This window comes from Miniopterus schreibersii, assembly GCF_964146895.1.
Source record: "Miniopterus schreibersii genome assembly, chromosome: 2".
Classification (NCBI taxonomy): Eukaryota; Metazoa; Chordata; class Mammalia; order Chiroptera; family Miniopteridae; genus Miniopterus; species Miniopterus schreibersii.
Genome location: NC_138102.1, coordinates 141,559,751 through 141,575,475, shown reverse-complemented (window position 1 = coordinate 141,575,475; position 15,725 = coordinate 141,559,751). Strand labels below are relative to the sequence as shown.

Genomic DNA, 15,725 nt, shown 5'->3' with positions numbered 1-15,725 from the left:
TAATCACTATAGTCTATAGTCATCCCCTCCTCACTCACTTCCACACATAAATGGTCATCTCTCCTGTTGGCTTAACAGTGAATGTGGCTTCAGTTTTCCCACAGCACAGTTCAAGTGTACTTCAGTGTCCTTCACTGCCAGATCTTCTGACATCCTCTTGAGACATCTGCCCAACCTAGCTCCTACACATTTCCCTATAAAATTACTGCTGTGTTTTTAGGGCTTAGGACAGTTTATAAATATTAGATTGAGTCCATTTTTGCAAAGCATTTTAATTCTTGTATTGCAGCAGTTCTCTCTTTCTGGTCTTGGGACCCCTTTGTATTTTTTTAAATTATTGAGGACCCTAAAGAACTTTTTAAAATGTGCTTTTATCATATTAGAAATTATAATTAAGGAATTTAAAAATATTTACTGATTTATTTAAAAATAGCAATGATAAGCTGATTATATGTTTAATACAAGTTGTACATATTTTTGTAAAAAGTATCTGTTTCTCAGAACAAAAAAATTAGTGGAAAAAGTAGTGCCATTTACATTTTTGCAAATCTCTTTAACCTGTGGTTTAAAAGACAACAGCTGTAATATATATGCTTCTGTACTCATTCTGTTGCAATATATTGGGGTTTTTTTGGGGGGGGGGTGAAGTATTTGAAGAAAATCTAGTTTCTTACACATGTACTTGGGAAAGGGAGGAATATTTTAATAATCTTTTAAGATAATTGTGAATATTCTTCTTTGATGCTGTTCCTGGACAGTGGTAGTTTTAATGATTAGTTACAATGTGGAATCAGAAACTGGATCATTAACTTGGTACTCTATTACATTAAAATCCTTTGTGGTATTTTTCACTACAGATCTGTAACTCATGAAAGATTTGTAGCATCACATGTTGATCATATTGGAAATGCTGATTCCCTGAGTTATGCAGATCTCCCAAGTACTGACGCACAGTATTTTAAAATCACATACACTATTATCACTACTAGACTCATCAGAAAAGTCATTAAATACTGCAAAACTGTAAGGCTCACAGCATCCACTGTATGCTTATGGGAAAATGAGAGTGATAAAGGCAGATGTCATGTTAGTATTGTTATGAAATAGTTTTGACCTTGTGACCCCTTCTCCTAAAAGGGTCACAGGGACCCTAGGAGTCCCCAGACCACAGTTTAAGACCCATTGCTGTAGTGGAAAGAAAAAGTGAACTGTGGCATGGAAATAAAACATTTAAACACCAATTTATCACATTTTAAACATCTCAGTCATTGTTAAGCCCCACCCCAACAGACGGGTCACATGGATGCCCTAAATCCTGAGTTAATTTTTCTGTGGAATGTGAGGGCCATTCCCTCAAATCAGGAACACCCCAGAGCCACTCTTCTAGACAGACACCTAGATCTAAGGTAGTATTTTTAGTTAGCTGTTATGCAACTGCCTAAAAAGGACCAGAATCTCCTGGTTGATTGACTGGAAAGATTTTGAAAACAGGAAGTAAGGGGCAAACTCATCTGATAAACTATCTGGATCCCTGAATACAATGAGATTGGGGAGGGCTGGGGTGGCTTCCCTCAGGATGTGTCTCCTTGGGGAATGGACTAGATCAGGACTGGATGCAGGGTACAAGGAGCAATGGAGCAAGTCATCTTTTCCCCTCACACAGTTATTATAGTCAGCTCTTTTGCAATAATGAAACGAGGGTTAAAGAATAATAGGTAAATTGCTTCCTTTTGGGTTTGCTGTCTTCGGATCCTCATTTCTAAGTGGGTGTAGGTTACTGAATTGATCATAATCTTCCTTTTCACTTTCCTATCAGTTAAGAATAGTCCATGTATTAGATCTGACATAGTGTATAGGATTTCCTACCAGGCTACAAGTTTCAAGAGGGTGGGAACCATGTTGTATGTCTTGTTCATCACTGTTTCTGTATCACTAGCACACAGTAAGTATTTAGCGATCATTTGTCAAAAAAGTCAAACCTCTTTCCCAGTGTGTAAACCTAATGTTTCAGGTAGTGTTAGCTCCCAACATTCAGTCCAAGGAAGCTTGCTGTCAGAAGTGAGGTAGTGACCCAACGAGGTTATGGAACAGTGCTGAGGTGGGTATTTAATTTACAGTGTAGAACCTAAATTCATGTTAGTTAAATTAAATTAAATGTTGTACCTACAGTGTGCAAAGAACTCCAGGAGAAATAAAGATAAATCAGGCAGTGTCCCCTTAAGGAGCTTGTAGCTGGTTGAAAAGGAGAGATAAAGCCTGTGCCTAAGGAACTGTAGTAAAAAGTAGAGTATGGACTCTGAAGAGGGGCCCAGTGCTGTAGGAACAGTAAGGAAGTTTGTAGAGGAAGAAGCTGCTGGGCAGCAGAGAACCGAGAGGCTTTCCACAGCTGAACACAGAGTATATGGAAATGGAGAAAATAAAGATCTGAGGGCAGTGTGCCTGAATGGTAAGGTAAATGAGGGGAAAGAGTGAAAGATAAATGGATAAAGTAAATTAGGGTCAAAACTGGGAAGATCTTGAATACCATTCTTAGGACATGAAGTGATACTGTTAAAGGCAATCATGGGATTTAGCAAAGGAGCCTAGGAGTGTCTGTGTCCTGTCTTGTCCTGGCCATATTTCTCTCCAATGAGGCCCTCAAGGGAGATATGTATGCCCAAGGCATAATTTATTAACATGTAAACTTATGCTCTGAACCTCAGTGCTCTATATTAAACAGAACTGAACATGTAGGTAGAAGCTCAAGGATACTTCCTATCCCCTCTAAACCCAATCTTGGAATCTTACTGTCTTAACCATGTTTTTATTTTCTGTATTTTAGGATGCTCTGACATTTTAGAAGCCTTGCTGGCAGGGTAGGGACTGCCCCTCCCAGTGCTAGCTTAATTCCTGGAGATAATAGGCTACTTGCCTGGAAGTGTGCCTTTCATATGTAAATAAACTAATGCAAAACCCTTATTTCCCCGACCCATTCCTTTTATCTAACTCGCACACACCAAGTCAGTATTTTTCCTGCCCTAAATCCCTCCAGGGCCAGCTAGTGAACCACAGGGACCACTCCTATAGCCCAGAGCCTGCCTGGAATTACTTAAATTCTCCAGTCCTAAACTTGCTCAAAGGTGCCTATTCTGCCTCACTCATTCCTTCTGGAGTAAACCACAGTAAAGGCTCTAGGCCATGCCCCCCCCCCCCTTGCTTCTGCCTCATTAAGAATCCTAGAACCTCCCCTTGAGGCCCTGTATATTCCCTTCTCTGAGGAACTATAAGTAATAAACTCTTCTTTCAAAGGCATTTGTCTCTGTGTCTGTCCCCTCACTTTACCTAATTAAAACAAAATCACAGGTACATTTTAAAACACCATCTTCTGGCCAGCCACATTGTTTAGAGAGGTATTTCTAAAACTATCTGTGGTGAAGGACCAGTTTCTATTTTCCCCAAGTTTTCATGAATTGATACTGTTGTAAAATAAAATAACAATAAATTTCTAGAAAAATTATCACACTTTTGGATGTTGTGATATCTACCTGCTTTAAGAGTTTCTAAATGCTCCTCTTAATTGTTCTTGTCTCATTGCAAACCAATAGCAGGTCATGCGCTAAGGTTGGTCTGTGAATCAAACTTTGAGAACTGGTTCAGGGAAATGAATCAGTGAGGGTGACCTAACATAAATGTGAGAAGGGGATTGCCAAGCAGGGAGTTGGAGGAGGCCCTGATCCCTTTCCTAATCCAACAACATGGAGGAAGGAAGTATAAGAGCTGGCTATGTGTGTGCCCTTTTAACACACAGTAGTGACACTCTGTTCATAAATGAGACCCTGTAAACACTCTAGAATCCAACCAATGCAGCTTCTCTTCTGTGGTGCAGGGTTGGGGCAAAAGAGCAAGACAAATCAGAGAGATCAGGAAAGGTGTCAGAGGTACTGCATACCTGCATTCTCTTTTCTAGAGGCCTATATACAGGATGTGGTATGTATTTAACAGTGACATTTATATCAAATAATCTATAGTTAGTAGTTTTCTTGATGTGGCCCACAGTGTTCAAATTCATTTATTGTCTCAGAGATTTGTGAGTTGCTTTGAGCTAAGGCAGGAAAAGACTGCATAACAAGGGAAATACAAATGAGAGAATAGGATATGATGGAACTAGAAATATCCAAAGAAAATATACCAATCCAGCTCAGGGACTTCATACATTATAGAAAGAGATGAACTGGAAGCATTTTAAGTCTAGAACTAGAAATGGAGTTCTTGGTAACAAAAAGATAATGGGTGGAAATATTAAAGAGGAGCCCCACAGCCCTTCCAGGGTTATCGTCAAAAGTATTATTTTAAAAGATTTATTTAACACATAATACATGCACTATATTGTAGAGTCCGAGCTCACAAAGAACTTTCACAGTGGAATCATTTTACAAAAAGGTTAAGACCTAAACTCTAAAGCAAAAATCTCATATAGTTAAAAATTATTTTGAAAATTCCTTCAAAGTCATAATTGGGCAAACTAAATATCTCAGGGTAGCAAGGAGGATTGTCCAAAGCCAGTTGTTTGTCCAGTTTCTTTCTCTTAGAACAGTGGTCCTCATACTGAGGGTGCATTCTCTTGGGGTCCTTGAAGGCTTTCCAAGCAGTGTTAGTTTTATGGAACCTGATTCCCAGATCTTTCACTTATTCCTGTGCCCAAGGTTAGCCCTTCGGTCCAGAATCACACTATTTCTCCTTTACACTTCCCTTTTCACAGTTAACCTCCTCCCACTTTACAAAAGGAAGGCATACTTCTCTGTCATCCTAATTCTTATGTAGTACATTACCCTAAGGTATAAAAATCTTTGGGGTGTCAAACAAAGGGACAATTGAAAATATTAGTGTCTACAGAGTTTTTTTTTTAATCCAGGAAACAAAAATCCATCCTAAGTCTTTCTGAATTTACCTCTTACAGACTTCTGTCAAGAGTGAAACAGAGTTATAGTCAAAGGTATTGGGATCTTTTAAGTTCAGGAGTCAGATCATTACCACTGGGATACATATTAATACATTTTAAAAAAATGAAAAGTGAGGTCATACTTTTTCCTATGAAAAAGTCTAATTTAGCCAGTTGCTTTAGCAGTGAGGGCATAGACAATTTCCATAATTAAATGAGCCAAATCTGTGGCTTTGAGGTTTTGATGAAAATAGCTTTAAAGCATGTGATAAAATAACCTCACTTTATTAAAAAATTAATATTGGCAATGATATATAGAAATTAACAATATTTTGATTATTCTAACCTTTTCTTTTTGGTTAAATAAGGTTCCTTTAAGTAAAAGAGTACTCTTGCCCTGTAAAACTAACCCATATAATTATTAGCAAATAATAAATAAAGCCTTTTTGGTATCCACAAAAATCAAGAAATAGAATAATTCTAACAACTAGGTAATAAATCCTTTGACAAGTTGGGTGGTTTTAAGTTCTTTGCTTTCAACAAAATTGAAAGAGGAACTAATTTAATTGTTAGCCAATAGATTATTAAAATAAATTTTACTGGTAGCTTACCATGTGATTTTGGCATATAATTTGGCAGGAGTTCAAAGACTTGAGTGACATTACTGTAACAAAATTCTTCTGTTCCAAGACGCTGTTTATGTTAATAAGGCTTCTTAGCACTTAAAAATCTAGTGTTAAAAAGGGAGAAGGGGAGCCCGGCTGGCGTGGCTCAGTGATTGAGCATCACCCTGTGATCCAGGAGGTCAAGGTTCGATTCTGGTGGGGGCACATGCCCGGGCTGCAGACTTGACCCCCAGTAGGGGATGTGCAGGAGGCAACTGATCAATGACTCATCATTGATGTTTCTATCGCTCTCCCTCTCCCTTCCTCTCTCTGAAATCAATAAAGACATATATTTTTAAAAATAGATACTTTAAAAAAAAGGGTAGGGGAAGGGGAATTGATGTTGAGCCATGTCTCATTCTAATAAGTAATACTATCTACAAATATTTAAACACCAAAAACACCAACTGAAAAAAAATCTCACCCATCTCATTAAGGCATACATTTTTTTCCCATCGCTTTTCAGAGAGAGTGGAAGGGAGAGAGAGAGAGAGAGAGAAACACTTATGTGAGAGAGACACATCGATTGGTTGCCTCCGACAGGTGCCCCCGCTGGGGCTGGGGATCAAGCCTGCTACTGAGATACATGCCCTTGGCAGGAATTGAACCCAGAACTCTTCAGTCCGTGGGCCAACCACTGAGCCAAACAAGCTAGGGCAAGAGATACATTTTAATAAAAGAATTTAAGTTTCTTTATCTTCATTCTTGAGAATATTACAGATGTCGCCTTTTTATCCCCTCCACCCTGCATCCATCCCACCCCCACGTTTCCCCCACACCAATGTCTGTGTCCATGGGTTATGCTCATAAACATATAAATTCTTTGATTAATAAACATAAAAATTTTAATAAATTATTAAAATTTTAATAAATTAAAATTTTTAAGCTTAGTAATTACGAAGTATATATCTTTGTATCTTGATCAATTGTGTTAATAAGAATAATAAAAACTCAATTCAGGAGGGTTTTTAAAATTTCTTAGAGACTCATGGTCACAGGAAAATTTAAATTTTTTTCAAGTACAGTTTATACTTTTTTACAGAAAAATATTCAGAGGTGATCAGTAAAAAACATTAAAGTATAAAATATACATTAGCATAAAATTCTCTAAGGAATGTGGAAAGGAAACATGAGTTGAAAGAGAAAGAAATGAAAAATTTCTAAGTGGTAAAGGAGATTTATTTTAAAATATCAGTGCTGAGAACTATATAATTTACAAATATTGAAACTTTTGGTGAAAAAAATTGCTGTGGAGTTTAAAATAAAGTGAAAGAGAACATAAATAATTTCCAGTTGAACAAAAAGGCTTGAAGACCACTGTTGGCATAGTAGTCGACCTCCAGGGCATGTTCTTCTTGAAGGAATAGCCAGTGATACCCACTTTTAAATTCTTTCTTTTTGCCAAGTGTGGCATGAGTCTCTCTTGAGTAAATTAAAGGCACACTCCATGTTGAGCCGGTAGTATGAGAAATAGACACACTGATGTGTTCCCAGGGCTTTGGCTACGTAGAGCATGAGATAAAAGCGTCGTTGCAGTGCTTGAGTGTACAGCAAGTAGGATTTTTGAGTGGCTAACTGGTCAAAGGCAGGTATATCTCAAGGGTATGGGGCAAGAAGTGAGTAATAATGGGTGTCGAACAGTAGTAGTAGAAATTGAACACCCCGAGTGCTTTCTGGAAACACTTGTGCTCTGACAGCAGGAATGCTGGGGGGCGGGCCGGGCTGGGCAAGTTAACAGCCTTTGCTCAGATTACAGGGGGTCAGCTGCCCGTCTCCTCCCTGCCAATCTCTCTCTCTCTCTTTCTGCCCCTGCAGTCACTGCTCAGCATCCCGGGCTCCCCTTTCCTCTCCCGCCACAACAGCAAGAGCAGCATCTTCAGCTTCAGGGGCCCGGCGCGGTTCCGGGACCCGGGCTCTGAGAACGAGTTCGCGGATGACGAGCACAGCACGGTGGAGGAGAGCGAGGGCCGCCGCGACTCGCTCTTCATCCCGATCCGCGCCCGCGAGCGCCGCAGCAGCTACAGCGGCTACAGCGGCTACAGCCAGGGCAGCCGCTCCTCGCGCATCTTCCCCAGCCTGCGGCGCAGCGTGAAGCGCAACAGCACCGTGGACTGCAACGGCGTGGTGTCCCTCATCGGCGGCCCCGGCTCCCACATCGGCGGGCGTCTCCTGCCAGAGGTGAAAATAGATAAGGCAGCTACCGATGACAGTGTAAGGAAGTAACCGTGTAGACCGAGGCTAGGCATGGCAGTCTCCCTGCGCCCTCCCCGCCCTGCTCCGCCCATTCCACCTGGTGTCGCCCACGCTCTGCCCCTCCCCCCCATTCTTGTTTCTACACCACCAACCCCAAATACTTCTGTTTTCTCTCTCCTGGTTTGTTTTTATTTCTCTGTTCAGCCCTACCCCCTTTTACTCTCCCGTTTCCCTTTTACTTTATTACTCTCTCCATTGACCCCATCTTTCCTTGTTTCCCACTGTGCCTCTTCCTCTATGAATTCCGTCTTTTATTTTACCTCCTTTCTCCCCCTCCTTCTTCTCCCCCTCTTTCTCCCCCTCTATCTGCCTATCTGTTTCCCACACACACACACACCTGCTTTGACTGAATGCCTCTGGCCAGCGGATCCTGCCCCGATGGAATGACAAGCATCGTGCCACCACCATGACCAAGTCTGAGCCTGTTTGGAACTACCACTGCTTCTCCTGGCCACGTCCTCTCTCCTCCTAGGGAAACAGCTTGGGATTTAAAGCTCTTATCTTTTTATTTAAAAAAGTAATATAGTTTTGAATAATTTTCTAAGGCTCCTCTGTAAGAACAAGATGTAATTTTTCCAAAGTGGAATGTGCATACTGATGCTAAGGGTGGGAGGTGTACACCAGGGAGAGCCAGGCTAGGAGAGGTTAAGGAAAACACTTGCAAACCTGGACCCAGACATTAAAGGGATTGAAATGGAAATAAATCAGAGGAGGGAGAAATAGGAGGTTGGGGCAGGAACACATGGTATATGGGGGAGGAAGGGAAAGGGAAGCAAAAGATGAATTTTAAATGTAATCAAATGTCAGACTCTGGAGGAGTTGAATATAATAGCTTCACAAAATCTCTTGTCTAGGGGTTTGGATAATGGCTCCCCTCTTCGGGAAAACCATCTCTTAACATTTCTTTAAATTCTAAGCTGTTTGTACCTTTTTTCTAGTTTTAAATTCTTATAACCTCAGTGATCCTAAATCCTTCCTACCTTTAATTCCGTAACTTTCTTCAGCCCCTCCTTATCTGGTATAAGTTCCCTGAGATAGCATGTCAGTCTGTTTTGTTCTAACACTTCAGTTTCCTCTATCTAACACAGCATGAAGATAACCAATCCTTTAATTAGCATGATGCATGTGTGGAGGAAAATTAGATGATTAAGAATGGAGTTATTCAGAATGACCTGTTTTTTAGCATTTTCTGGCAGTTGTTGACTCGACAGATAAAAGTGCAAAAGGCAATTAGGTAGTATTTGAAATCATTCTTTCTTTCCCTGCCTTTTTATTTAAAAACAAAATACTTCCCCTCTTACATTTGTATAGCTCTTTGAAGCTGCAAATTACTTTTACATGTATAATTTAATTTGTTCTGAATAAAAATTCTGTAAGGCTGACAAAATGGAAATAGACTGTTATTCCTGATTTTTAGATGGGGAAGCAGGCTCAGAGAATTTGTGCTCCTTGAGGTCATACAGTTCATCCCTGGTAGACCCAGAATCTTAGACCTTTCAGAAACCCCAATCTCCTGATTCTCAGTTCATTTTAACGTCTTCTCTGCATAGTCACATAGCCATTGCTCTTTTGGAGAACTGTTTATGGAAGATCAGCAATAATAGGGACAACAATAATAACAAACAGTGGTTGTACCATCCCTTCCAAACCAGATAGTTGGTCAAAATGTTATAGATGATTATCTTTACTTTAAATTTCATTTGTGTTTGATTTTCACTAATTCTGTGTCGAGAGGTCAATTTTGAGCTCCACAATTAGATAATTAGATTCTCTGAAGCAAGCAGTGGAATCAAGAAGAATGAGGGGTAGGTCAGCCTGGATAGTACAGTCGAGGCAATTCAGATACTGAGAACCAAATTCAATATTAATATCCTGGCAGTTTTTAAAATATTTAAGCTCAGTAATACATTTCATTTTTTCTTTGAAGAGAAGGCATTAGAAAAGGTGTCCAGGAAGGAGCTGAGGCTTCAGCTTATGGCAGATGAGCAAGTTTGGGGGTTTGTTTTTTGGTTTTTATAGCAGCTTCTGTTGTACTGTGTGGGAGAAAAATTTGAGAGGCAGTTGAGCAGATGGCTGTGGAATGTAAGGCTTTCTGCACCTCCTTACATTGTAAAGACAGAGCACTGCCTTTGGGAGTTTGGGAGCCTACACATTCAACACCCTGTAGGCACTTAGGAAATTCTTTGCCGTGGCCCCAAGTGATGATGATGACAGACTTGAGGATTCCCAAGGCCAGGAGGTCAGATCCCAAAGTGGCAGGAAGATGAGGTCGGCAAGACTGTATTATTCCCAAGGGCTTCATAATTAAGAAAAACTATTTTGTAAAAAGCCATAGACAACTTCCTAGTTGTTAATGGTGTGAGGAAATATCTAAGCTACTTTAATACGCCAAATAGACAAACACAGGATGCATATAGTTTGTGTGGTATATCAGATCTATTTGAAGACAAACTGCATATAGAAAAAAAGATGACTGACTAAATAAAATTAACAGTAGTTGCCTTTGGGAGGGGAAATTATTGCTTTTTTTCTTTTTTACACTTTTCTGTTCTTTCCAGTTTTCTACGGTGAGCATAGTAATTATAGCTACCACACACTGAGTTCTTACTGCACTCTGCTAAGCACTTTATATGTACTCTCTCGGTTAATTCTTATAACCACCCTATTCGGTAGGTGCTTTATCCTATTAACAGATGAGACTCAGAGATTTAGTGACTTATAGAAATAGAACTTGAACCAAGGTCTTCCTGATGCCAAAGAGAACTTCCTGACTGATTAAATATTAGCTCCTTTAGGGAAGTGGGAAAAACAGTCATTTATCTTAGAAGGACACAATATATTAATAATGTTACATACAGAACAGGCCAGACAGCCATTAATACCTCTTTGGGCTAGGATGTAGCAATTCTTACTGTCAAAACATTTTGGATGTGTCTACAGCCATGGATTATTAACTTGTCTTCGCCTGAACTGTTAGAGTGCTTCCGGTTGCAGACTCACACTGTGGGAATTGGTGTAGTAGCGGCTAATGGTTTACAAGCGGTCTCCCACAATATTAATGCTTAGGTGATGCCACATCTATGTTTTTTCTTCAGGCTCAAATTAAGAAATATATTCCCTACAAAAAAAAGACATGCAGCCATCATCTCACCAGAGTCTCATAAAAAACTGTCACATCTTCATTAGTTATTCAGTTGTGATTCAGTGGTGATTTTTTTTTTTTTTTGATAGTTTAGAAATTTCTGCTTTTGCTTTTTGGTGAAACAGAGGATAAGGGGACTTTCCCCATGTCTTCATCTCTGAGCTGGAAAAGTAGGTAAGAATCATAGCTCTTCACTCATTAGGAAGGCAAATGCCACTGACAATCCAAAAATCACACATAATTTGGAAATTACAACACACTAGCTTGCAAATGAACAAGCATTATCTCACTTAATGCTCACAGCCCCTACCCTATCAGATAGTTACTATCGTCTACATTTCACTAAGGAGGAAACCAAGGCTTAGAAAGTACTTGGTTGCACAGTAAGCGGCAGAGTTAGCATTTGAATCCAGGCAATCTAACTGCAGAGTGTTGACCATTAACCGCTATGCTATACTAGCTCTAAAGCTCAAGTTCTTTATTTACTCCTGCGATTCTAGGAAATTAACTTCTCTAAGCCCATTTCCCTATCTGTAATAAAAAGATAAAAGGACCTTTGTTGTAGGGCTGTTGTGAAGAAAATGTAATAACATACATAAAATGTGCAGCATATTGTTGGACCCATTCTCAGTATTCAGAGTCTTGGTATCCAGTTTCTGTTTCTTTCCCAATACTTTTTTGGACTTTTTGGCCCTGAAAAGTAGACAGCGGGGTTTCTGCTGAATTGCTTGACCTGGAGAGGGTGGGGTTCCTTTTGAGATTCTAAAAATCCTTTGTCCAAGAAAGAGAAATAATTGTACAGTTATTTTAAAGCAAAACACTACAAAATTTTGAGAAAGACTTGAATAGAGATAAATGGATAGATTTCAAGACCTCTTCTAAAATGCTCTAAATTTTAGCTCCAAGAAAGATGACTGGACTGGATGATAGATTCCCATTATGTATTTCCATGTGAAAGCAATTTAGAATCAATAGCAAGTTGAGCTTCCTGGGGTAGATGTGTAGAAATTGGGCAGAATTTGCCATCTGTAGAGGTTGCAGAATATCTCTTTGAGGACAGCTATAATTTAGGAGGTCAGAGGTCAGTGGCTAAATGTTGTAATAAACTTTGCATTTGGGTTAAGAGAAATGGAACAAATATATACTGAGTTTAACTTTCAAAGAACAAAATTAAGATTCTTAATTTCTTCCTCTGTTACTGATAGTTTTGTACCAAGGCTCCTTAGAGGCTGAATTTTCAAAAGGCAGAGGCTCCTGACTTTTTCTAAAAGTTATTCATTCTCCTCCTCCTTCCCCAACAAAGCAAAGAAAATCTATGTATTCGCCTATTTACCAAATACAAAACCTGAAAAGATAGGGAAGGGAATGGGAAAGTACGTGATCTTTCCTCTAGTCCTAGGTGAAAGAGTCAGGTAGCTGAGCCAATAGCAGAGGTAAACCTCACAGAATCCCTGGCAGATTCTTGGTGGAAGGTGACTATGAAACTGCTTTACATAGGAGAGTGTCTGCTGCCGGTTTTCTTCCCTTCAGTTGGCTGTAGCCTGACACAAGAAACAATAGCCATCATTGCTGGTGGGAATGTAAAATGGTACAGCCACTTTAGAAAATAATTTGGCAGTTACTCAAAAAAAAAAAATAAATTTAAACATAGTTAGTTACTATATGACTCAGCAATTCTACTCCTAGAGATATACCCAGAAAAGTTAAAAACAGGTGTTTACACAACAACTTGGACATTAATATTTATAAAATTATTGTTCATAATAGCCAAAAAGTAGAAACACCCCTAGTGCCCACCAACTGATGAACAGATAAACAAAATGTGATACATTTCTACAATGGGATATGACTCAGCCATAAAAAGGAATGAAGTTTTGATATGTGCTACAACATGGATGAATTTTGAAAAACATTATGCTAAATGAAAGAAGCCAGGTACAAAAGGCCACATATCACATGATCCCATTTGTATGAAATGTTTAGAAGAGGCAAGTCCATAGAGACAGAAAGCAGATTATTGGTTGCAAGGGGCTGGGTAGAGGTAGGGATTGGGATTATCTGCTAACAGGTACCACGTTTCTCTTTGGTATGATGGAAATGTTCTAGAACAGATTATAGTGATGGTTGTACAACATTGTAAATATACTAAAAGCCACTGAGTTGTACACTTTAAAGTGGTTAAAATATTGAATTTTATGTTATGTGCATTTTATCTCAGGTTTTTGGGGGGTTTTTTGCTGTTGTTAATCCTCAACCGAAGATATTTTTTCCATTGATTTTTCAGAGAAAATGGAAGGGAGTGGGAGAGACAGAAACATCGATGTGAGAGAGACACATCAATTGGTTGCCTCCAGCAGACTGAGGCCAGGATAGAACCTGCAACCGAGATACGTGCTCTTGACCAGAATCGAACCTGCAACCCTTCAGTCCACAGGCTGATGCTCTAACCACTGAACAACACTGGCCAGGGCTCAAATTTTTTAAAATTCAAAAGAAGCAATAGCCAAGTACCTGGACTTTTAGTCCCAGTTTTCAAAACCTCACTTAGGAAGGAGGGAGTTCCAGGAACTACCTACCCATCTTGGTATTCTGTGTACCCTGATTTTAACAGATTAGATTTTCTTAGTAGTAAGATATATTTTTCTCTGGATGCTCCCTTAACCGCCTCCCCTCCCCCCATGCTTAGCACTTTTATGTAATGGTCTTTGTAGGCAGTTTTAGTTTATGTAGTCTTAAGCAGTTAACAGTGGTGAATATGTTTACATTATCTCTCTCCATTAATCAATCTGATTGATGAATATTTAGAGATTGCATATACAAATGGACAATGACCTGATCATAGTATAAAAATAGAACTTTCACCCACAGCCTGCCCGAGAAACCAACCCCCTTATCTACAATAAACAGCCTAGGAAGCCAGCCTGCTTTAAGTCAGACTTACAGGAAGCCAAATTGCTATCTCTTATGATAATCCAGGAAGCTAAACAATAACTTCTGTAACAATCAGCCCAAAATGGCCATGACTTGGTCAGTAACTAACAACTTCCCTAATTTTTGTCCCTGCTTTCAATGTAGGACCAACCAAAGAAAGCCAAATGTGCACCCCTAACAAAGCACATAGGATGCCCAGCTTTTAGTTAACCTGCCTGCAGCTGCCACATGCCAAGAGCCTTTAATCAGGGCATACCCGAAGCCTTTCTGTCTCCCACTATAACGCTTTCCCATTCCTTTGCCTGCTTTTCAGTCTGCTAAAACACTTGTTGTTGGCCAACTCCCTCACCATGTCAGACACAGCATAAATAGCCTTTGCTTTTCTTGTTTAGTTGATCTTTATTTCCAAAATACAGATACATTTTATACATATTTACACATACATATTCTTTTTCAAAGGAATTCTCCTCTGTATTGCAATAGTACATTGGTTAACCCTAACCCAAGAGTTACCAAAGTTGTGGGTGAAACAGAGGCAGAGAAGGAGCTCTCTGACTAGTTGAGGATTGTCCCTTAAGCCCTCTTACCACAAAATTCTCCCAGAAAGTACCCTCATACCCTTTTCTAATCAATCTCCTCCCCTTTCCAGACAACTACTTCTGGCTTGTATCATCGTGGATTAGTTTTCTTTCATTCTTGTGGACTCATACAGTATTTTTTTTTTTTTAATATACCTTTATTGATTTCAGAGAGAGGAAGGGAGAGGGAGAGAGAGATGGAAACATCAGTGATGAGAGAGTCATTGATCGGCTGCCTCCTGCACACCCCTGACTGGGGATCAGGCCCGCAACCCAGGCATGTGCCTGACTAGGGAATCGAACCTCTATCGCCTGGATCCTAGGTTGATGCTCAACCTCTGAGCCACACCCGGCCGGGCTACAATATGTATTTTTTACTTAGCTTCTTTCACATGGAGGAAACAATGCAACACTCAGTGTAATCAGGGACATGGCCCTTAATGAAACTTCAAATAGAGGTGAATTTGACTTATTTTATCTTGTGGTCCAATGCTAGTCAAATGCTGCAGATACGAGACTAGGACAGAAAAAATTCAGAGTCTACTTCTGATGGCGTTGCCTTAGGGAACCTGGTCTTTCTACTCTGTTTGGAATTAAGCAAATGAGGTATTTGAGTCCCAGCCAGACTCTTGGGTTCATTGTAGATTTGTACAAACTTAAACAATTTGGTCTTGTCATCTAGAGAACTAAGGATTATCCATGGCCAACGTGTTTCATTCAACTTCTTGAGGTCAATAGGATTGTAGGATCAAAGTAAAAAGTTTAAGGAAGAGCATATGTTTCTGCTCACAGTCTGGACTATTGATCTGGTAAGGCCCAGCCTTAACGTTTATGAGACTTTTACTCACTCCATTTGCTTTTTTTTTTCAGGGTACAACTGAAGTGGAAATTAAGAAGAAAGGTCCTGGATCTCTCTTAGTTTCCATGGAGCAACTGGCCTCCTATGGTGGGCGGAAGGACAGGATAAACAGTATACTGAGTGTTGTTACAAATACACTAGTAGAAGGTATGTCCCCATGATGTCAGTGCAAGTTGCTGAGATATGTGGTGTGCATGATAAATATAATCCCTGTCCCTTGGTCTGAGTTTTGCAAAAATTACCTCTAAGCTTTAGGAATAATGTGCTGGTCAAAGAAACCAGCATCCCAAATCTACATGCAGAGAATCCAATAAGGACTCAAAGCTGCTGCCAGCATTATACACAGATAGGTGATAAGTATGAAGGAATGACATAAGTG

The 15,725-nt window shown here is 39.7% G+C and overlaps 1 protein-coding gene across 1 annotated transcript in view; it reads left to right on the top strand.

Annotated features, from left to right (window-relative positions):
* The window catches only part of SCN8A (sodium voltage-gated channel alpha subunit 8), a 170,086-nt gene that overhangs the window by 104,574 nt on the left and 49,787 nt on the right, over positions 1-15,725 (top strand). Inside the window, exons 12-13 of the mRNA XM_081127064.1 lie at positions 7,399-7,761; positions 15,358-15,493. Coding sequence (XP_080983190.1) covers positions 7,399-7,761; positions 15,358-15,493 — 499 coding nt within the window. The remainder of the gene's footprint in view (positions 1-7,398; positions 7,762-15,357; positions 15,494-15,725) is intronic.